Source organism: Glycine soja, chromosome 16 (genome assembly GCF_004193775.1).
Source record: "Glycine soja cultivar W05 chromosome 16, ASM419377v2, whole genome shotgun sequence".
Taxonomy (NCBI): domain Eukaryota; kingdom Viridiplantae; phylum Streptophyta; class Magnoliopsida; order Fabales; family Fabaceae; genus Glycine; species Glycine soja.
Window position 1 is genome coordinate 32,339,093 of NC_041017.1, and position 21,926 is coordinate 32,361,018.

General features: G+C 33.6%; 3 protein-coding genes and 2 pseudogenes across 5 annotated transcripts; all 5 read left to right on the forward strand.

The window, feature by feature from the left end:
* The first annotated feature begins 272 nt into the window (after window positions 1-272).
* On the forward strand, window positions 273-6,256 carry LOC114389206. 2 transcript variants are annotated; one of them, XM_028349836.1, is made up of 8 exons: window positions 276-1,331; window positions 1,998-2,072; window positions 2,153-2,224; window positions 3,043-3,123; window positions 3,250-3,347; window positions 4,802-4,927; window positions 5,382-5,430; window positions 5,696-6,256. In XM_028349836.1, exons 1-8 carry the CDS (start codon window positions 486-488, stop codon window positions 5,852-5,854), a joined length of 1,506 nt encoding a protein of 501 aa, XP_028205637.1. In that variant the 5' UTR covers window positions 276-485; the 3' UTR covers window positions 5,855-6,256. The 2 variants fall into 2 exon arrangements, with proteins under 2 accessions (XP_028205638.1, XP_028205637.1); XM_028349837.1 differs by lacking the exon at window positions 4,802-4,927 and having other exon boundaries at window positions 273-1,331.
* Window positions 6,257-7,566: 1,310 nt separating this feature from the next.
* Window positions 7,567-8,748, forward strand: LOC114389973 (F-box protein At1g30790-like). Its single transcript, XM_028350665.1, has one exon. The coding sequence runs from the start codon at window positions 7,567-7,569 to the stop codon at window positions 8,746-8,748; it is 1,182 nt and encodes a 393-aa protein (XP_028206466.1).
* Window positions 8,749-11,153: 2,405 nt separating this feature from the next.
* On the forward strand, window positions 11,154-13,249 carry LOC114390145 (annotated as a pseudogene).
* A 1,300-nt stretch (window positions 13,250-14,549) lies between these two features.
* Window positions 14,550-21,142, forward strand: LOC114389613 (putative pentatricopeptide repeat-containing protein At1g12700, mitochondrial). 2 transcript variants are annotated; one of them, XR_003661793.1, is made up of 3 exons: window positions 14,550-16,398; window positions 16,815-16,895; window positions 20,835-21,142. XR_003661793.1 is itself a non-coding variant. In XM_028350313.1 (2 exons), exons 1-2 carry the CDS (start codon window positions 14,679-14,681, stop codon window positions 16,823-16,825), a joined length of 1,731 nt encoding a protein of 576 aa, XP_028206114.1. In that variant the 5' UTR covers window positions 14,550-14,678; the 3' UTR covers window positions 16,826-17,107. The 2 variants fall into 2 exon arrangements, 1 of the variants encoding a protein (XP_028206114.1); XM_028350313.1 differs by lacking the exon at window positions 20,835-21,142 and having other exon boundaries at window positions 16,815-17,107.
* On the forward strand, window positions 18,570-20,563 carry LOC114389614 (annotated as a pseudogene).
* Window positions 21,143-21,926: the final 784 nt, after the last annotated feature.

Genomic DNA, 21,926 nt, shown 5'->3' on the forward strand with positions numbered 1-21,926 from the left:
TAAAGACATTTATTTTAAAATTATTTTTAAAGTTTAAATGCACTCATTTTATATTATATTATAGTAAATTAAGTTGTTTATTGTGAAAATTTTATTGTTTAATCTTTTTTCAGTGATATAAAAATTTAATAAAATTGTCATATATACTTTTAATTTTAATACATACTAAAAATTTATCTCCACGATTCATCCATACATGAATTCACAAGAGTCCATACTCCATGCTCTAATAAAGATCAAACCAAGAGAGATTAGTGTAATTAAGTACAATTATCACTAACTGTAATGACAGTCATCCCTTAACAACGAGATAGTGTTGGTGGCATTGCCACTCAAAATGCAGCGAGGCTCAAATTACTTGTGAACTGAACTGAACTGGAGGAAGTGAGAGAAAGAAGCAAAAGGTGAAGATAAAAGAGGATAAACCAAAGTGGCACGAAACTGAGAACTGAACAAAACATCAAATTGTGTCTCAGCATTCGAAGATGTCATTGATTCTTTGTTCTTGTAAGTCCCTTTGTTTTCCCAAGTGTTCTTTACCTCTTAATCATATCAGCAACAATTTGAGGAACAAACCACATGCGAACCCCGTGAAACTCCCATCTCCAACACCCCAAAAATTTTGCCCCTTTACAAATAAATTTTCAATTTTGGGAGCCACCCATGTTCCATTTTGCTCCAGGAATGAGGAATTTGTGGTTGATGATAGGATCCAGGAGCTTGAAACGCTTGAGCTGCAGGACAAGCCTTCACTGGTTCCCATTAAAAACGAGTCCTTTTCTGAAATTGATGTACACTCAGAGAATGATTCTACCGAAGAGGATGTTTTGGCACCCTTTTTGAAGTTTTTCAAAGGGAGTAATGATTCTGTGGTGGAGGAGGAAGAAGCTGGTGGGGTGTTAGAAGGTTCCAAAGAAAGGGGTAATGAGAGTGAAAATGCTGAGAAGTTTTGTGCTGAGTACTATGAGCCCAAACCTGGGGATTTTGTGGTTGGTGTTGTTGTTTCAGGTAATGAGAACAAGCTCAATGTGAATGTGGGGTCAGAGTTACCAGGGACAATGTTGACAAAGGAGGTGCTTCCCTTGTATAGTAAAGAAATGGAGCACTTGTTGTGTGATGTGAACAATGCTGAAGAGAGTCCTACGGTTCAGGGGAAGATAGGGATTCTGAAGAATGATGATGCAATAAATGGGGTGCCAGTGCCTGGGGGAACTGTTGTAGAGATTGGAACCATTTTATTTGCTGAGGTTCTCGGTAGGACACTTGCTGGTAGGCCGTTGCTTTCTACAAGGAGGCTCTTTCGCCGGATTGCCTGGCATCGGCTGAGGCAGGTTTTTGTCTTCCTTTCATTATTCTTTTTACCTTGGTTATGTTTAGTATATTAGATATGAAAACTTTTATGTGTAATTTTGTGAATGGGATGCAAATTCTAGGTTCTTATGACTACTTAGTTGGAATCTCACGAAGCATAGATACAACACAAGACATGAGTGTGACATGACACCAACAAAAGAAACTGCAAATTCTAAAAATTATAGGACACAACTTGGTTAGGATACAACACAAAAAGATGATATTGAGCTAACATAAAAACACAAATCTTACATTACAATAAAAACATCAAGTTTCAATAGTCAACATTTTTCATTGTGAACACAATAAAATACTATCATTTATCTAGTTATTAGCACACAAATTCAAAAATAAAGTAAAGAAATTGAAGGATTTAGGCTAGCATTGGTATGGTAACAGTTTTGACGTGTTCATGATTCCTAGGTTGGAAAGTATTATCATATATTGAATTATTGATAAGGTAAGCGAATGTGTTACATCACTAATAACTACAGTTATAATCAGGAAATATATGTGATAACAAACTTGAAAGCAATGATCTTAAGTCAGATTATTGCTTTAGTCAATTTTAAAACCTACAAAATCAATTAATCTCTTCTCTTGCTGATGAGATTAAAATCTTATGCTTTTAATGTTCTGGGCAGATAAAACAGCTTGGTGAACCTATAGAAGTTAGAATCACTGAGTGGAATACTAAGGGACTGCTGACAAGGATTGAGGTCTGTGCCACTGACCTGAATAATCATGTTCATGTATCATTTGAGAAGATAATTATCACTTCTTGAATTTGGATATGCAGGGTTTGCGAGCTTTCCTACCCAAAGCCGAGCTTATGAAAAGAGCAAATAGCATTACTGAGTTGAAAGAAAATGTGAGTTCCAGCCCTGTAATTTTTCTCCAACAGAAAAATTATATACACTAAAAATCTTATTTTGGGACAGCTAATTTACTTATATGCTTCCATGGGATTCTGGTACTCTATTATTGTATTATATACTATTGAGTGGATCAGCATATAACAATATTTATAGCTTAACTGATGCGGATGGTGTTATTAGGCTCAATTAAAATCTTCTGTAGCTTTGGTTTCCTTGAGTGTGATTGGCAGAAGCCTCTATGAGCTACCCTGTTAATTCGTTGTTGGTTTTTAACTGAAGCAATTATCTTTTCAAGCTTTAGGCATATCTGTGCCTTAAGAAAGTGGCCAGAGATTTTAATAACTAATTAAACAGTAGGAATATTCAACATCCAGAAAATTTAGTTCTGACATGTACTCAAAATATATTCCCTAACTACTTCAGTGAGATCACAGTGTTTTTCCACAAACCTAAATTTATTTAATTTTGTATTTTCTTAAATGTACACCAGTCTATTAAATTTTTATATATCATGATAATTAAGGAGTTCAAGGGGTGATCTCAAGTTGTCTTACATAGTACTATATAAACCTCCTTTTGGTAAATGAATTTAGTTTATTTTTCAATTCTTATTGCTCGGCATGTTACCTGAAAAGTTTTCACTACTTAAAATGCATTTTTCCTCCTTATTTTCCAGTTTCTTTATACGTGGAAAACTACACCAGTTTGACGTTTGTACACATTTGATGTTTCTCTCACCATTTGTTGTTTGTCTTCAGTTTTTTCTTCCATACTTCTTAGTCCTTACAACTATTTGATAATAATGATGTAGATTGGACGCCATATGCATGTACAAGTTATTCTAGTAGATGAAGCTGAAAACAATTTGATACTTAGTGAGAGGGAAGCTTGGGTCAGTACTCAAATCTGTCTATTTCCTTGGTTGTTGCCTCATTTGAATAGTCAGTGTTGGAGTTTACCTTTTGTTTTCTCCTTTTTGTCTTTTGAAATCCCTGCTTTGTAATTGATACGTTTGCAGGAAAAGCTAAATCTTCGAGAAGGAACACTTCTTGAAGGGACCGTAAGAAAGATCCTTCCTTATGGAGCCCAAATAAGGATAGGAGAAACAAATAGAAGGTGAGTGATATCTTGGATATAGATAGTTAACTCTTCATGCATCTATTTGACTGTTTGGTAAGTCATAACGTTATTCAACAGATTCATGTAGGTTCAGTTCTTATTTCCAAGGGAACAATTTCATCTTAGAGTATCGCTTAGATGCTTGCATGCTTCCAATATCCCTGCTTTAAATGTTGCCACTTGTGAAGAAAAAAAATGTTAATGCAAGTTGATCCTACTTATCTCTTACAGAAAAGATAGAAACCAAACTAGATAATTCATGTGCAATAACATGAGTGCTTTTTGTAGGCAAAACATACTTGTGAATCCCTTCAAAATAGAATCATGTAGACCTGCATCAACTCTAATGAGATTAAATTGTCCAATTATTTCTATTAAACCATTTGGTGGATTGCCACTCTGTTTCCTGTTCACTTTTATATTTTCCTCATTTCCTGCAGTAACAGTATTCAACACTGTTGAATTGAGTGGAGTACTGTCATTAAAGTATTAAATTGAGTGTTAAGTGTTTTTCATTTTTCTTTCCCAACATATTGTGTCATTCCCTTGTGGTGGTATTATGAAACTTGCTTATTGAACTCTAGATGTCATTTACTGCCTTAGTAATTAAGTCGCCATGTCAATTTTCTGATTACAAAGAAGAAATATACTTTAAATTCTTATGACCAGAAAGAAAAGGGGAAAAAAGGACTAAACAAGGTTCGACAACTGAGAAAATATAATCTTTAAATGTGGATAAGAATATATTGCCTTGGTTCCAACCAGCATCACCACCCTTCTGCAAAGACTACTTAAATTAGCGAAATTTAAATTGTCAATGCATAAAAAGTTGAAATTCCAGTTAGTTAACAATTGAACTTTTGGGAAGCAATGTATTGGTAAGTGCTTAATTGGTAAGCAGTTTGGTGGTTATGGTATGTCTACCATGGGAGATGTGGTTTTCATAAAATTTCAAATAATCAACTAATCATATAAGAGAGTAAATATTTCCTTGGTTGTTTGCTTTGGTTTGACATTTTTTCTAGACCAATTCTTGCACTTTCTTGTTTTTAAATTTTAACCCAGAAGCAGACATGACTTAACTTCATTTATAGATATCGGTGCATTTTACATTGAAATTTTTATCATCTTAGTGAATACATGAATTTAACAAATATAAGGTGCATCAATCCTTGTTAGATCACAAATTTTCATACTCATACGCACATACCTATCCATTTTCTATTTGTGGAAATTGTTGCATCGTCCGAGATTCTAGCTTGGTTGTTTTTCTATTAAGAACTCTATTTTGTCATCCTATTCTCCTTGTTAACATCTTTAAGATTTGCATATCTTTGTATATATATAACCTGACAATTGACATTTAATTTATCACGAGTGAAAATTATTGAGATCAGCAAACTGTATGTGCATGACCTGACATTTAAAATTAATCTGTTGGGTACCTTCAGTGGATTGCTACATGTTTCAAATATCACTCGAGCCCAAATTACTTCCATCAGTGACATACTTTCTGTTGATGAGAAGGTTAAAGTTCTGGTCGTGAAGTCAGTCTCTCATGATAAAATTTCTTTAAGGTAATGGATTGTGACTTTTGACTGACTTCTGTAATTGTTGGGTGCACTTGTTTATTTTGTTTTTTTGCCCAAGGGATGGGGGGTTAACCCCACAACTACGAACCGATGCACTCGGTTTGTTACTGTTTATTTGGAGTTAATTAAGGAATCAGAACAAACCTTCCAAGCTAACGAAAATCCTAATTCCTACCCTTACTACTTACGACACATGAACTCCTTACAAAATTAGGCATCATCAGGCCTTTCATTCATTCCTTTTACAGTGGTTTCTTGCAAATTGAGATAAATTAACTTTGTTTTGAGTTGCACGTACTTGAACTCACTGTGCTCACATTCCTTGTTCCTTTCTAGTTGAAATGTTTTGTTCAAACCTTTCTTTCTCTCAAAAGTTGTGTTTAAGAAGATTAAGTGGTATACATTGCTGCTAATATCTAATTGTCTTCATGGCATGCAGCATTGCAGACCTTGAGAGTGAACCTGGACTATTTCTATCTAATAAAGAGGTATTTATTTTAGAGTTTAATTTATATGAACCGGTAGTACAGAAATTTTTACACTGTCAACTAATATGAAATTATGTTAGTGTAACTTTTAAAAGTCAATAAACTTATCATATATAATAGTTTCTGATTGGATGACAGGGTAAAAAATCTTTACACTATTAGTGCATATATTATTTACTCCTTTTCATTTTATTTTTATTTAAGTGCTTTGGTTTATGTAAGATTGATATTGACATATGCTTGTTTCTTTCTTTTCTTCCTAAAGAGAGTATTTCTGGAGGCTGATATGATGGCAAAGAAATACAGGGAAAAGCTACCTCCTGCTTTTATCTCTCAACGACCAGATGGCCTCCATAACAATGTCCTCCCTTTTGAAAATGAAGCACTTTATGCTAACTGGAAATGGTTCAAGTTTGAGAGATAATGATGAAACAATTACCCTTGAAAGCATAATAACATTATTCATAGGAAAGCTTGATTGATAGAACCTGACATTGCATAGCACAAAAAGTTCCAAAACGGGGGATTTCATTCTTGGAAGAAAACATTGAGTCTATAACATCCAAGCTTTTGATTCAGTCTTTATTCATTCATAAGTTGATTGCATGCATTGCAGAGCACACAAGGTATGTGGTTTCAATAGTGTGATATGCTTTCAGATTATTTTTTTTCCTTTCATTTTTTGCCTTAATATTTATTCAAAATGATTTTTTTCCATGCCTTTTTAGCTTGTTGATTAATAGGTAGATTCATGTAGCTTGTAAATTTTTATGTAAGTTATATTTACATTTTTTTCACTTCAATTTTAATGCTTTCCTTTTCGTCTTGTCTCTATCTTTAACTTTTCATCTATTTTTGCGTTTTCTTTTAAAGGGTTTTATGTCGCATGTATTGCTAGTTTGGAGATAACAATTGATGTTCCAAGATATTAAATCATTTGATGTTTCTCAACAAAATTCAGCTATTTATCACAATAATACAGGGGGAAAAACAATTTACTTTTTCCGCTTGTTTTAGCAAGGAACTTATACGTTTAATTGGAAAATGTCTTCTCATTTAGCGTCATTATATTATATTTTATTTTTTAAATCAAATTTACTAAGTCTTCAATTTCTTCTGTGGATAAAAAAAATTCAAAACAGTCGAAGACACCTAATACTTAGGTGGCATTAAAGTGTTGTTAAAGAACACTACTATCAAACCCAATACTTTTAAAGTTAACAAATATAATAATTAGTTACATTGGAAAAATATAATAATCAGAAAGGTGAAATAAATCATATCATTTTGGGTGAGATAAATTAGTTTATAATATTTGAACCAATCACGATGTATCAAATAATAATAATACATTAGTTTATTATTATTATAATATATTTATTATATCAATTAATATAAGATTTATTGAAATGATTAAATCAATTTAATAAATAAAATAAATATAGAATCTATATTAATTAATTAAATTATTATGAGATTCTCACGTGATATTACTCCAAATCAAACATTTTTTTACATAGATATATAATAGATAATAGAATAGATATAGTATAGTAGATTAATTTTAGAAAACTATCACGCAATTTTAACAAACGGTTAATATTGTTAAATTATATAGATTATAATTATATTCTACTGGATAGGATAAAATTAAGATTCATCATATATATTTTTTATCTTATCTTATTATCATCCAAATAATTTTTTATTTTATTTTGTAATTTAATCTTGACAGCTAGTAAATAGGTCAAAAAGCTAGCTAGGTCTCTCTAATCTTACTGAACAAACGCGTATCTTTCCAAGACACCAAATAAGTCCTGTGCAGTACTCTTTGCCTTTGGGTATATTTCTTTGCCCCCAAGCCATTGTCAAATTTCGTCAATTGTATGACCATTTATTTGTCTAGGGATTTCCAAAGCCGTAATCTTATTAAAAAAAAAAAAGAGTTTAATTTGATAATTTTTCTGATTGCATTAGATATAAAAAAATAACTCTTATAAATGAAAAAATTTAAATTTAAAATAATTAAGCTAACTCTCCTCTATAAAAAACCGTGACCACTTGCTCCTAATTTCATTAACACTCTTCAAAGCCTTGTTTCCCAAGTCTCTTAACACACATTCTGCAGCAGTCATCATGGCTGCATTCTCCTGGGACCAGTTATTTGAGGTTTTTTCTTGTTTACCTGCCAAAGCCATTCATAGGTTCAAATGCACAAGCAAAACACTGGCCAAGCTTCTTGAAGAAACCTGTTTTGCATCAAAGCAAGCTCAGAACTCAATGAAGAAGGATGATACATGTTTCTTCCTTCAACAAGAGACCCCTCATTACAATGAAAAAGTTGAAGTTGAGTTGCATCCATTACCCGGAAACCAATTGTCTTCTGGCGTGTCCCATGATGTTCTGAGATTCTTGTCTAACTCAACAAGAGTCTTGGCTTCCACTAAAGGGTTGATTCTTTGTAATCACGCCACGAGCCACACACCAATTGAACTCTTCATTTGTAACCCATCAACAAAAACTTGGTTACCCATTCCCACCCCGAAGGAAGTTCAAAAAAGATATGATGCTGCTGATCCCACAATGCTGTTGCTAGAATCTTCCTACGATGGCTGTGATGATGATTACATGGTATTTCACCTTGAACTTGAAAGCACAACAGATTGGTCCTCAAATTATGCCTGCAAGATTTTCAAGCCTAAGGAAGGTTCGTGGAAAACAATGGAAACAAGTTTCTTTGTAGGTGGCAGGAACATGAAGTTTAACATGCCTGTGTGTTGTAACAGGGCAATCCACTTCATTTCTGATTGTGGTCCTTATCTGACTAAAAGGAGCTGCTTTTTTAACCCCTATGTCATGTCTTACAATCTAGAGAGTGGCACCTCAACAATGCTAAGGGTGCCAAAAGATGCTAGAAGGGGCTCCCATGATTCAAGTTGTGACATGAGAATTTTCATTTGGGGAAAGGCTTACACAGCTCAATGCTCCATATGTTTGGTGAGGCTAAGAAAATCTGTCTTCACTGTTTGGATCTTGACAGATTATGAACCAAGCAGATGGTTGAGAATTCTCAAGGTAAGAACAAAAGGAATGGGCTTGAGGGAGGAAAATCCTAAAATAACCGGATTCGCGGTTATGAATGGTGATCTCCTAGTTTTTGCAACTGAAACAAGGGTCTATAGCTATGGTTTAACAGAGGAAAACTATATGAGGGTTGAGGAAATCTGCCAACACAGATTCCAATCTAATGTCTGCTTTACTTCATACTTAGATACCCTTCGGTTCTGTGGGCGTGGTGCTGAAAGTGTGCCTTTTTAAGGTTGTTGTCATATTCAAAGAAAATGCTTAATTCTATGTAGTTGAGATTCATTGGTATCTCCTTGTCTTCATATAAGATGTTTTGATTTTAATCTGATGTAGTTCAGTAGTTGTCCCTTTCTATATGTAGTTGTCCATAAAAGAAAAATGCTATGCAATTTCACATTCAAGTTTTTGTTTTCTGCATTGGTAGCTTCATGTAATAGAATAGTATATGCAGTAATATAATTGAGCTTTGATTTCATTTTTCCAGACCTGTTTTGTTTCTGTATATTAATACTGTTATTTGCCAGGTAATTTCTGATTTCCCTGTCTCCTAATGAAACTAAAAATAATCTTCATTATACTTGTATGTTGATTTCATTTCTAGCCTGAAGAAAAGTGTTGTATTACTAGAGCTGGCTACAACCTTCAGAGTTTAGATCCATTGAAATGTCATTAAGATTTGTGTTTAGTAATCTGAAATTTTGCAAACTTGGTTAATAAATTTGTTACTACTTATTTACATGTGCTCTTTACCGATATGTTTGCAGTACAATTTGTATGAGTATCACAGGACTGCAAACATGTGTAAGGCCCATCTTCTGAACATTAAAGTGGTATTTTCTCGTATTATTAAAACGAAGAAGTTTTCCAGAAAAATCGTCCCACCTTTTTTGCATGCAAATTTCATTAAAAAATTTATGTAAATCAGGTAACATATTGATATTATTATTAAAGTAATTTGTATTGATGATTGTCTTGTTGATCTTAAAAACGCATGTCAATAAATATATTATGGAGAATCTCTGCATAGTAAAATGCACCAAGAAGCATGCCCATTGATTTTCATTTAAATTGTCTAGTTAACCAGGTTATCAAGGAGCCCTTAATTGCATCATTAATTAGAAAGTAGTCAAATAGAAGTAAAATAGAACAAGCATATCTCTTATTTTCTCTTATTATTAAAGTAAAAAAATTCGTATTAATTAGAAATGAGAGTTTTAGTTATTTCTACATGCAAATTTTGCTAAAAAAAAACTCATGTAAATATTGATATTATTATTAAAACAATTTGTATTGATTACTGTCTTATTAATATTAAAAACACGTGCGCCCAATCAATGACTATATTATGGAGAATCTCTGTAGTAATTGACCAAGATGCACTCCCATTGATTTTCTTTTGAAATGTCATGCCCATTAATTTTCATCTAAAATGTGTAGTTAACAAGGTAATCAAGCAGTCGTTAACTGCATCATTAACTAATATCCTTACTTTTCATTATTAATTAGAAATTAATCATTTACTAATAAAACACTAACAAAATAACATTTGTTTCAATCTAAGAGTTAACTTTCTTTTGTAAAAAATTGATTTAGTTTAATTTTTTAATCATGTTATTATTGGTAGGATGTATCTAACAACTTTGTTAATATTTTTTTTCTATAAAAAATGACATTTGTGCATGTGACAAAACCTTCCTCAAAGGAAACATTATTAATGTTGTGCAGTTTTGCAAATATAAAAGAAATAAATAAAAGAAATGGAGGAAAAAAGAAATAAAGGAAAGAAAAGGAGGAATAAAAGTATGAAATCGAAGAGAGGAAGGAGAGGAAACATATAAAAAGGAATGGAGAATCTCAATTTGAAATAGAAAATACAACTTATTAAATAGTACCGTGTACAAATAAATTTAAAGGAGGATTTTTTTTAATTACATACAAAGTAATATTAATAATTTTACTAGTTTTTTATATTATTGAAAAAAAAGCTAAAATCAATTCAAATGTTAAAAAAGTAATTTATTTAAAATTTAAAACGAAATTGGTTAAATCTTAATTTAAATATTTATTTCATAACCGTTTGTAATATTTTTTGAAAAATTTAAAATTTCGGATAAGTATTCATAATCGTTTTAAAATACTTAAAACTTATCATTTGAATTAATTCAATTAAAATATATTTGTAAAAAATTGGATTTAAATTGATTATAAATATTAAATATATTTTAAAAATTTGAAATTTTCAAGAAAGAATTGATAAAAAAAATTAAGATTAGTACAATAAAAATTACTTCTATGTGATCAAATGATTATGTACTTTACTTTTATATTCAAAACAGAATTTATTACAATTTGAAAATGAAATTTATTAAAAATCTTAATTTAACTACTTTATTTCATTGTTTCCTGGTATCAACAATGCATTCGTAATGTTTTTGAAGTGAATAGAAGTAATAGAAAAAGGTTTTAAGAAAAAGAAAAAGAAAAATTAATAATTTTTTTTTAAAATTTATAGTGGTCTCATTTAATATTATTCATGATATAATATTATTTATTTTAATACAAATAATATATGCTCATTAAATATAATACCTGTCTAAAAATTTATATATATTATTATTTTTTACATAAAAATAGTTGTTGCAGTGTGTGATCTGAATCCCGATGAACAACGTGCTTTTGGTTGGGAGTACCTTACTAAAGAAGCACAAGCTGCAGGTTCTGCGCGTCTAGTGTAAGAAGACATGGATATAAAATACGTTACAAAACGCTAATTTTCAGTGACCAAAGCACATGATAAGGCCATTACCAAACAGGGAAGAACGGGAATCGCGCCCATGAAATGATTATTTCCACAGTGCCTATAACAACCGCAAATTTACCAAATCCACGTTCTAACTCCCATGATTCTAACCTTCGTAAAGCCATAATCTCACTCCTTCACAAGAACCGCAAGAACCCAAAACACGTTCAATCAATACACGGCCACGCCATAAAAACTAGAACTTCACAAGACCCTTTTGTAGCCTTCGAGCTTCTTCGCGTATATTGCAAGGTGAACTACATTGATCATGCCATCAAGCTCTTCCGCTGCACCCAGAACCCAAATGTGTACCTTTACACTTCCCTCATTGATGGGTTTGTGTCATTTGGCTCTTACACTGATGCCAAATGGTTCGGAAGCACGTTTTGGCTGATAACTATGCAGTCACAGCGGTGTTGAAATCATGCGTGCTTCAACGTGCTTTGGGAAGTGGAAAAGAGGTTAATGGGCTTGTTTTGAAATCTGGGTTGGGCTTGGATAGGTCCATTGGGTTGAAGTTGGTTGAGTTGTATGGGAAGTGTGGTGTATTGGAGGATGCGAGGAAGATGTTTGATGGAATGCCTGAACGAAATGTGGTGGCATGTACCGTTATGATTGGTTCGTGTTTTGATTGTGGGATGGTTGAGGAGGCGATTGAAGTGTTCAATGAGATGGGAACTCGGAATACAGTGTGTTGGACAATGGTGATTGATGGGTTGGTGAGGAATGGGGAGTTCAACAGGGGTTTGTAGGTGTTCAGGCAGATGCAAGTGAAGGGTGTGGAGCCTAATGAGGTTACGTTTGTTTGTGTCTTGTCCGCGTGTGCACAGTTGGGAGCTTTGGCTCGGTCGATGGATTCATGCATACATGCGCAAGTGTGGTGTTGAGGTTAACCGGTTTGTTGCCGGTGCGTTGATCAATATGTATTCAAGGTGTGGTGACATTGATGAGGCACAATCATTGTTTGATGGGGTGAGAGTGAAAGATGTGTCTACTTATAATTCCATGATTGGGGGATTGGCTTTGCATGGGAAGAGCATTGAAGCAGTTGAGTTGTTTAGTGAAATGCTTAAGGAGAGGGTTAGGCCAAATGGTATAACATTTGTTGGGGTTTTGAATGCTTGCAGCCATGGAGGGTTGGTGGATCTGGGTGGTGAAATATTTGAATCAATGGAAATGATTCATGGGATTGAACCAGAGGTAGAACACTATGGCTGCATGGTTGACATTCTTGGTAGGGTAGGTAGGCTTGAAGAGGCCTTTGACTTCATTGGGAGGATGGGAGTGGAAGCTGATGATAAAATGCTTTGCCCATTATTAAGTGCTTGTAAAATCCATAAGAACATAGGGATAGGAGAAAAGGTTGCAAAACTTTTGAGTGAACATTATAGGATAGATTCTGGTTCCTTCATCATGCTGTCAAATTTCTATGCTTCTTTGGAAAGATGGAGCTATGCTGCAGAAGTTAGAGAAAAGATGGAGAAGGGAGGAATCATAAAGGAACCAGGTTGTAGTTCTATTGAAGTCAACAATGCAATTCATGAGTTTCTTTCAGGAGACCTCAGATACCCTGAGAGGAAAAGAACCTACAAAAGGTTAGAGGAGTTAAACTATTTGACAAAGTTCGAAGGTTATTTACCAGCAACTAAGGTGGCTTTACATGATATTGATGATGAACAAAAGGAATTGGCTTTGGCTGTGCATAGTGAGAGGCTTGCAATATGCTACGGACTAGTCTCAACTGAAGCTTACACAACACTTAGAGTTGGGAAAAATGTAAGGATATGCGATGATTGCCACGCAATGAACAAGCTCATAGCAAAGATTACTAGGCGAAAAGTTGTGGTTAGAGATCGCAATAGATTCCACCATTTTAAAAATGGAGAATGTTCTTGTAAGGATTACTGGTGAGTAATAAACACTTTTAGTGTATATTTAGACACATAACTCATAAAACCGGTAAGTTTGTCACGATTGAGGTTGCAATGTAGCAATCACTTTGAATGAGAGTTGTTTCTAATTGCTATCATTAGAATAAAAGCCATGCTATTTAGTATCGAAGAGACAAGCTCGAATTGCACGACATAAAATGTGTCATATAGTTATTTTTAAAACATTTAATTAAGTTTTTCAAAAAATGAACTATTTTCAAATTATTATCTAATATTTATTTTTTGTCAGGTAATTACTTGAAAATAATTTATGTTTCAATTTACAACTTGTCGTTAGTCTTCTTGTGTCAAGTGATGATGTGTGTCAAATTGAGTGTCATGTTATCACGTCTTATCATCGACATCTCATTATCACGTCATTATTTGCAATGACGTGTTATTGACTAAGGATGATGACATCTGTCACGTCATCATTAAGGGTAGAAGACTAATTACAAGTAGTAAATTGAAACAATTTTTGTTCAGGTAATAATTTTATAAAAAATTAATTTTTGGTTAGTAATATGAAAATCACTTATTTTTCAAATATGAAAAACATCTTTAATTCAAAATGGAAAAATAATTTTTTAATTAACAAATGATAAGGAGGATTTTTATCAAAATAAATAATTTAATTTCAGATAAAATGATAAATGATAGATTTTATTATTTTATTGAAATTAAAAATAAAAATGATAATCGCAAATTTAAATTATGATTGAAAACAAATCTTATAAGTCAATAAGAAAAAATCATTTCTCAAACACTTTTATTTGATCAAATAAATTTGTAAAATTGTCAAAAAAACTAAAAATTAATTAAAATAACTTGATTTAATCAAATTTAACTTATTTATTTATTTTAAGATGATTCCTCGTTCAAATTAAGAAATACATTAAATTAATAAGATATTTTTTTATTGGTAGAAATAAAAAATACTATTTGAAATTTATAATAACTTACCTATCAATTTATCATGTTTAAGATTTATATTAATAAATGATAATAAAGATGAAGTTAAAGATGTAAGATGCATACATTTAATATTTGAACAAAGCTAATAAAAAATTCAACAAGTTCAAATGTATATTTTGGGTGCAAATAATAGTAAAGGAAGAGTAAGGGAAGACATATGTTGCATGCGTAGATTAATCATAAACGGCAAAACACTAATTATATATAATTTAAATATGTTTTTCATTCTTAGAAAATATGTTTTTTTTTCATATTAATACTTAACATTCATTTTTTTCAACGAAGTATATGAAAAAAATTTCTTTCAATTAACTATATGTCATTAGTCTCTTTCTCTCAATTTTATTGTTAGCGCATTGCCCTCTATCAGTTCATGCCTCGAATCGGAGCAAACTGAGCTTTGATCTCTGTTTCACATAAACCAACCAAACAAACACAATCCATTCAACACAACAATGTCATTCTCATTCTCATTGTCAAGAAGGTTAAGCTCTTCTCCCTCTCTTTCCATTCCCACCTTTCCTCCTTCTCTTCCAAACCCCACTTTCACTCTTTGCTTTCACTCTCAGCCTCCATCCATTGAAAATGTTGTTGATGATGCTGTTTCCCAGTTCAATCGCATGCTCCTTGTGCGTCGTACCCCACCCATCATTGAATTTGGCAAGATTTTAGGATACCTTGTAAAGATGGAGCATTATCCTACTGCCATTCCCCTTTTTAGACAAATGGAAGTCAAAGGAATTGAGCCAAATCTTGTTACTTTGAGCATCCTCATCAATTGTTTCTGCCACTTGGGCCAAATGGCCTTTTCTTTTTCTGTATTGGCCAAAATTCTAAAATTAGGTTATCAGCCGGATACCATAACCTTGACTACACTCCTGAAAGGTCTATGTCTCAAAGGTGAGGTCAAGAAATCACTGCACTTTCATGACAAGGTCGTAGCACAAGGATTTCAGATGAACCAGGTTAGTTACGGGATCCTGCTCAATGGACTATGTAAAATAGGAGAAACTAGATGCGCCATCAAGTTGCTGAGAAAGATTGAAGACAGATCAATTAGGCCTGATGTGGTAATGTACAGCACAATCATTGATAGCTTATGCAAAGATAAACTTGTAAACGAGGCTTATGATTTTTATTCTGAAATGGATGCTAGAGGAATTTTCCCTGATGTTATCACTTACACTACTCTAATATGTGGCTTTTGCCTTGCCAGTCAGTTAATGGGAGCATTCAGTTTATTAAATGAAATGATATTGAAGAACATCAACCCGGATGTTCATACCTTTAGTATATTGATTGATGCATTATGTAAAGAAGGAAAGGTGAAAGAAGCCAAAAATTTATTAGCTGTGATGATGAAAGAAGGAGTAAAACCTAATGTTGTTACTTATAATACTTTAATGGATGGATATTGTTTAGTTGGTGAAGTGCAGAATACAAAACAGATATTACACGCCATGGTCCAAACGGGAGTAAATCCTAATGTTCGTAGCTACACTATAATGATTAATGGATTATGTAAGAGTAAAAGGATGGATGAGGCCATGAATCTCCTAAGAGAAATGCTGTATAAAGATATGATTCCTGATACAGTGACATACAGTTCTCTTATTGATGGTTTCTGTAAATCAGGGAGAATTACTTCTGCTTTGAATCTTTTGAAGGAGATGCACCACAGAGGTCAACCAGCTGATGTAGTCACCTACAATTCCTTGTTAGATGGTTTATGCAAAAACCAAAACCTTGAAAAGGCAACTGCACTATTCATGAAAATGAAGGAGCGGGGAATTCAGCCAAATAAGTACACATACACGGCACTTATTGATGGATTATGTAAAGGTGGAAGACTTAAGAATGCACAAAAACTTTTTCAAAATCTCTTAGTTAAAGGCTGTCGTATAAATGTCTGGACATATAATGTGATGATCAGTGGGCTTTGTAAAGAGGGCATGTTTGATGAAGCATTGGCCATGAAGTCAAAAATGGAAGAGAATGGTTGCATCCCCGATGCTGTAACTTTTGAAATTATTATTCGTTCTCTTTTTGTGAAGGATCAAAATGATAAGGCCGAGAAACTTCTGCATGAAATGATTGCTAAAGGCCTATTACCTTTTAGGGATTTTCATGGTGAGCGATCTCCAGTTACAAATAAAGTTATTGTGAATTTTCATGGTGAGTGACCAATACTATGGACATTTCATTTGATTAAAAATCATATGCTGGATCATTTATTTGGGTATTGTAACAATAACTTTCATTTATTTATTTATTGTTTTAGTGTTGTCATAACTCAGACCTACATTTTTTCTTCCCAGTGTCTCGTCTACTTTTAAGGTTTTGTTCAGTCATTGTTAATTCTTTGTGTTTCAGATAACAAACCAAGCTGAAACAGACTTATTATTTGAAATGCCTTAACTTTTATAGTTGACTCTATTTACTCCTGATTATAGAAAGTATAATTGAATTCTGTTTTTATCTGTTTATTTCCCTGGTCTTTTTGTAGAAAAGGAAGATTTAAAACCTACAGCATATTTGTTTGCATCATCTGAGTAGTCTTAGATTTTAAAGTTGCTAATGTTTTCCTCCAGGTCATTGCTGATAAATTAATGGAAGCTTCTTGAAAGGACAGAACTTATTTTGGTTGTACTCATTCCGGATTGTGCGTTCCGGTGAGTAATTTGTTGCGGCTGGTTTCCTGTACTTTTTGTGGTCTTACAAGGCCTTGCTGCTTCAATGTTGTGAGGGACAATTTTGCCGTGTGTCACCCATTCCAACTGTCCTTTACTTGAGAATATAATTGAAATGTATGATTTTGAATTGATTCACCCAATTAACTGTGAAATCTAATATAACTTTGTTGCGCTTTGATTTCTATTTTCAATTGACTGCAGTTGAACAAATCTATACTCACATCACAGGTGACTAGCATATTTAATTTCGATTTTGAAACATGATTTCTTTTGATCATTTTACTATGGACCCTCGATGACATATTTGGGGAATTGGAATTTGAAACTTGAAAGTTGGTGTCGACATCCAATGCTTATATATCCCCATAGTACCAAGTGGAATTTTACTGTTTAAGTCGCAGCTTAGTATTGTTCACCTTGAAACATTTGATACAGAGCTTGTTGCTATGCATTAAGTTAGCAGAGCATAATTTGACAATTATATATTACATAATTAAGATTACTTTCTTTATATTTTTATCATTTTGTTGTAAACACATTTTTAAAATTATATTCCAAAATCTAAGAAAATAGCCTTTTGCTGTCTGAAATTTTGTTCACAAAACATTATCCTTATGTTATGATGTGCTCTAAAATGTACCCTTCATAAGCTGAAAAAAAAAATACTGGATTAAGAGTACCTGCTAAATTTTAAACATTTTAGATTGTTATTTCCCCATTACTTTCTCATTTCTATGGAGTACGATATGATAAAGTTTTGACGTTTAGGTTTATTATAGTAGCAGAACTACCTCAGGCACTGGAGGAGTGATTGCACTAGTAGAAATAGGAAGTACAATACTACGAAGTTTGAGCATAACAAATGAACTGCGCTTGAAAGGATGTTAACTTGTTTCAAGATAGGATCACATCAGGACAATTGATCAGGTGACTCAATGTCGTCTATTTGGTGTTATATCCTCTTAGGAATGCCACATGCACCTTGGTTGGTTTTAAATTAATTCTTGAAAAAAGTGTCTTTAAAACAAAGAAATGGAGCAAAACCAGTTACGATTCTGCAGAGAGAAACAAGATACCCTACACTGAATTAGAAAGTATTGCAATAACGTAAGAGCAGTGGTTGCTCAAGCCAAGGATAATTCCTATGGCCCCATATATATCTTCCTAGGAGACTTAAAAGTTACAGTTGCTCTTGTTATTAATTTCTTGAAAAGAAAATCTGACATGAAAGTGAGCATTAAAGGGAAGAGCATCCAAATTGGAACAGAAGAGTGACTGTGACTGCAACAATGCAGAATGTGGTTTTCCATTCATGGGAGAGAAACAGCGCAACAAAAAGAGTTGCAGGACTGTTAATTTGCTCGAGACACCTGGTAGGATTGAGTAGAAGAGGTCGTCACGTGTGAATCTTTAGTTGTTTAATACAACCCATTAGTTTAAGACAGATTCTACCGTTCGAAATTGAAACAAGTTTCACACGGTGGGAAAGTTCAAGTTTCGCATGGTAGGAAAGTTCATTTAAATCCATTAGATAAGCTTATTTTGAAATCAATGACTATCATTTTTTGTTTTTTGTTTTGCTTTAGTTTTTTGTTTTTATTCTAGTTTTCCGATTTTTCTCTCTTCGCTCTCCCACTTTTCTTCTTCTCCTCTATTTCTTCGCGCCATGTCTCCACCTTCTCTACCTCTACTTCTCTACCTCTACTGCAGTTGTTTATCACCTCATGAATATCTTGTTGTTAGCGCATTGCTCTCTATCAGTTCATGCCCCAAATCAGAGCAAACTAAGCTTTGATCTCTGTCTCACATAAACCGATTCAACACAACAATGTCACTGTCATTCTCATTGTCAAGAAGGTTAAGCTCTTTTCTTCCAAACCCCATTTTCCCTCTTTGCTTTCACTCTCAGCCTCCATCCATTGACAATGTTGTTGATGATGCTGTTTCCCAGTTCAATCGCATGCTCCTTATGCGTCATACCCCACCCATCATCAAATTTAACAAGATTTTAGGATCACCTGTAAAGATGAAGTACTATCCCGCTGCCATTTCCCTTTCTAAACAAATGGAAGTCAAAGGAATTGAGCCAAATCTTGTTACTTTGAACATCCTCATCAATTGTTTCTGTCACTTGGGCCATATGGCCTTTTCTTTTTCTGTATTGGGCAAAATTCTAAAATTAGGTTATCAGCCAAATACCCTAACCTTGACTACACTCATAAAAGGTCTGTGTCTCAAGGATGAGGTCAGGAAATCACTGCACTTTCATGACAAGCTCGTAGCACAAGGATTTCAGATTAACCATGTTAGTTGCGGAACCTTGCTCAATGGACTATGTAAAATAGGAGAAATGAGAGGCGCTAATGAAGTTGCTGAGGGTGATTGAAGACAGATCAACTATAACTAATGTTGTAATGTACAACACCATCATTGACGGCTTATGCAAAGATAAACTCGTAAACGAGGCTTATGATTTATATTCTGAAATGGATGTTAGAGGAAATTTTCCTAATGTTATCACTTACCATACTCTAATTTGTGGCTTTTGCCTTGCGGGTCAGTTAATGGAAGCATTTGGTTTATTAAAAGAAATGATACTGAAGAACATTGACCCAGATGTTTATACCTATAATATATTGATGGATGCATTATGTAAAGAAGGAAAAGTGAAAGAAGCCAAAAATTTATTAGCTGTGTGATGAAAAGGAGTAAAAATTTATTTTGTTACTTACAATACTTCAATGGATGGGTATTGTTTAGTTGGTGAAGTGCAGAATACAAAACAAATATTCCACGCTATGGGCCAAATAGAAGTAAATCCTAATGTGTTTACAACTACAATATAATGATTAATGGATTATGTAAGAGTAAAAGGGTGGATGAAGACATGAATCTCCTAAAAGAAAGGCTGAAAACAAATATGGTTCCTAATACAATGACATACAGTTCTCTTGTTGATGGATTGTGCAAATCAGGGAGAAAGTCTTATGCTTTGGATCTTATTGATGAGATACACCGCAGACGTCAACCAGCTGATGTAGTCACCTACACTTCCTTATTAGACGGTTGATGCAAAAACTAATACCTTGACAAGGCAATTGCACTATTCAAGAAAATGAAGGAACGGAGAATTCAGCCAAATGTGTACACACACAGTACTTGACGGGCTGTGTAAAGGGTGGAAGACTTAAGAATGCACAGGAGTTTTTCCAACATCTTTTGGTTAAAGGCTATTGTATAGATGTCTGGACATATACTGTCATGATCAGTGGGCTTTGTAAAGAGGGCATGCTTGATGAAGCTTTGGCCATGAAGTAAAAGATGGAAGACAATGGTTGCATCCCTAATGCTGTAACTTTTGAAATCATTATTTGTTCTCTTTTTGAGAAGGATGAGAATGATAAGGCCTTGTAGTAAGAATAATCCTAGGTATGATGCTTTCCAACTAGAATTTAAGTTATTGTGCATTTTGATGGCGATCGATCAATGTTTATTTCTTTTGATTGTTTCAAAGACTATGCTATGGAGATTTCATTTGATTAAAAGCCACATGCTGTTTCATTTATTTTGGTATTGTAACAATAACGTGTTGATTTTTTTTCTGAGTCTTGACATAACTACAATTTTCCTTTCCAGTGTACTACCTCTCTCGTCTACTTTTGAGGATTTGTTCAGTCACTGTTAATTGTTAGTGTTTCAAACAACAGACCAAGTTGCAACAGACATGTTATTTGAAACACTTCAACTTTGATAGTTGACTCTATTTACTCCTGATTATAGAAAGTATAACTGGATTCTGTTTTTTGCTATTTATTTCCCTGGTCTTTTTGCAGAAAATAAAGAGTTAAAACCTAAAGCCTTTTTGTTTGCATCATCTGAGTTGTCTTTGGTTTTAAAGTTGCTGATGTTTTCCTCCAGGTCATTGCTGATAGATTAATGGGAGCTTCTTGAGAGAACAGAGCATATTTTGGTTGTACTCATTCAGGATTGTGCGTTCTGGTGAGCAAATTGTTCTGCTGGTTTCCTGTACTTGTTATGGCCTTACAAGGCCTTGGTGCTTCAATCTTGTGAGTGACAGTTTTGCCATGTGTCACCCATTCCAACTGTGCTTTACTTGAGAATATAATTGAAATGTATGATTTTGAATTGATCCACACAATTAGCCGTGAAATCTAACATAGCTTCGTTGTGCTTTGACATCAATAAAGTTCACTATCTTCTATTAATATAATAAGAATTTATATTAAATAAAACACTTGAGCATATTAAAGAACACTTTTCTATTAAACCCAATCCTTTTAAAGTTAGCAAATATAAACATCAGTTACATAGGAAGAATATAATAATCGAAGAGGTGAAATAGATGAGATCACTTCGTGTGAGATATATTAGTTTACATGGTCATTAAATATAATACCTATCTAAAAAATTATATATATTAACTTTTTTACATAAAAATAATTATTGCAGTGTGTGATCTGAATCCCGATGAACAACTAACGTGCTTGGTTGGGAGTACCTTACTAAAGAAGCACAAGCTGCAAGTTCTGCGCGTCTAGTGTAAGAAAACGTGGAAATAAATACATTACAAAACGCTAATTTTCAGTAACCAAAGCACATAATAAGGCCATTACCAAACAGGGAAGAACGGGAATCACGCCCCTGAAATGATTATTTCCACAGTGCCTACCATAACCGCAAATTTACCGAATCCACATTCTTACTCCCATGATTCTAACCTTCGTAAAGCCATAATCTCACTCCTTCACAAGAACCGCAAGAACCCAAAACACGTTCAATCAATACACTGCCACGCCGTAAAAACTAGAACTTCACAAGACCCTTTTGTAGCCTTCGAGCTTCTTCGCGTATATTGCAAGGTGAACTACATTGGTCATGCCATCAAGCTCTTCCGCTGCATCCAGAACCCAAATGTGTACCTTTACACTTCCCTCATTGATGGGTTTGTGTCATTTGGCTCTTACCCGCCACTGAGGTTAGAGGAGTTAA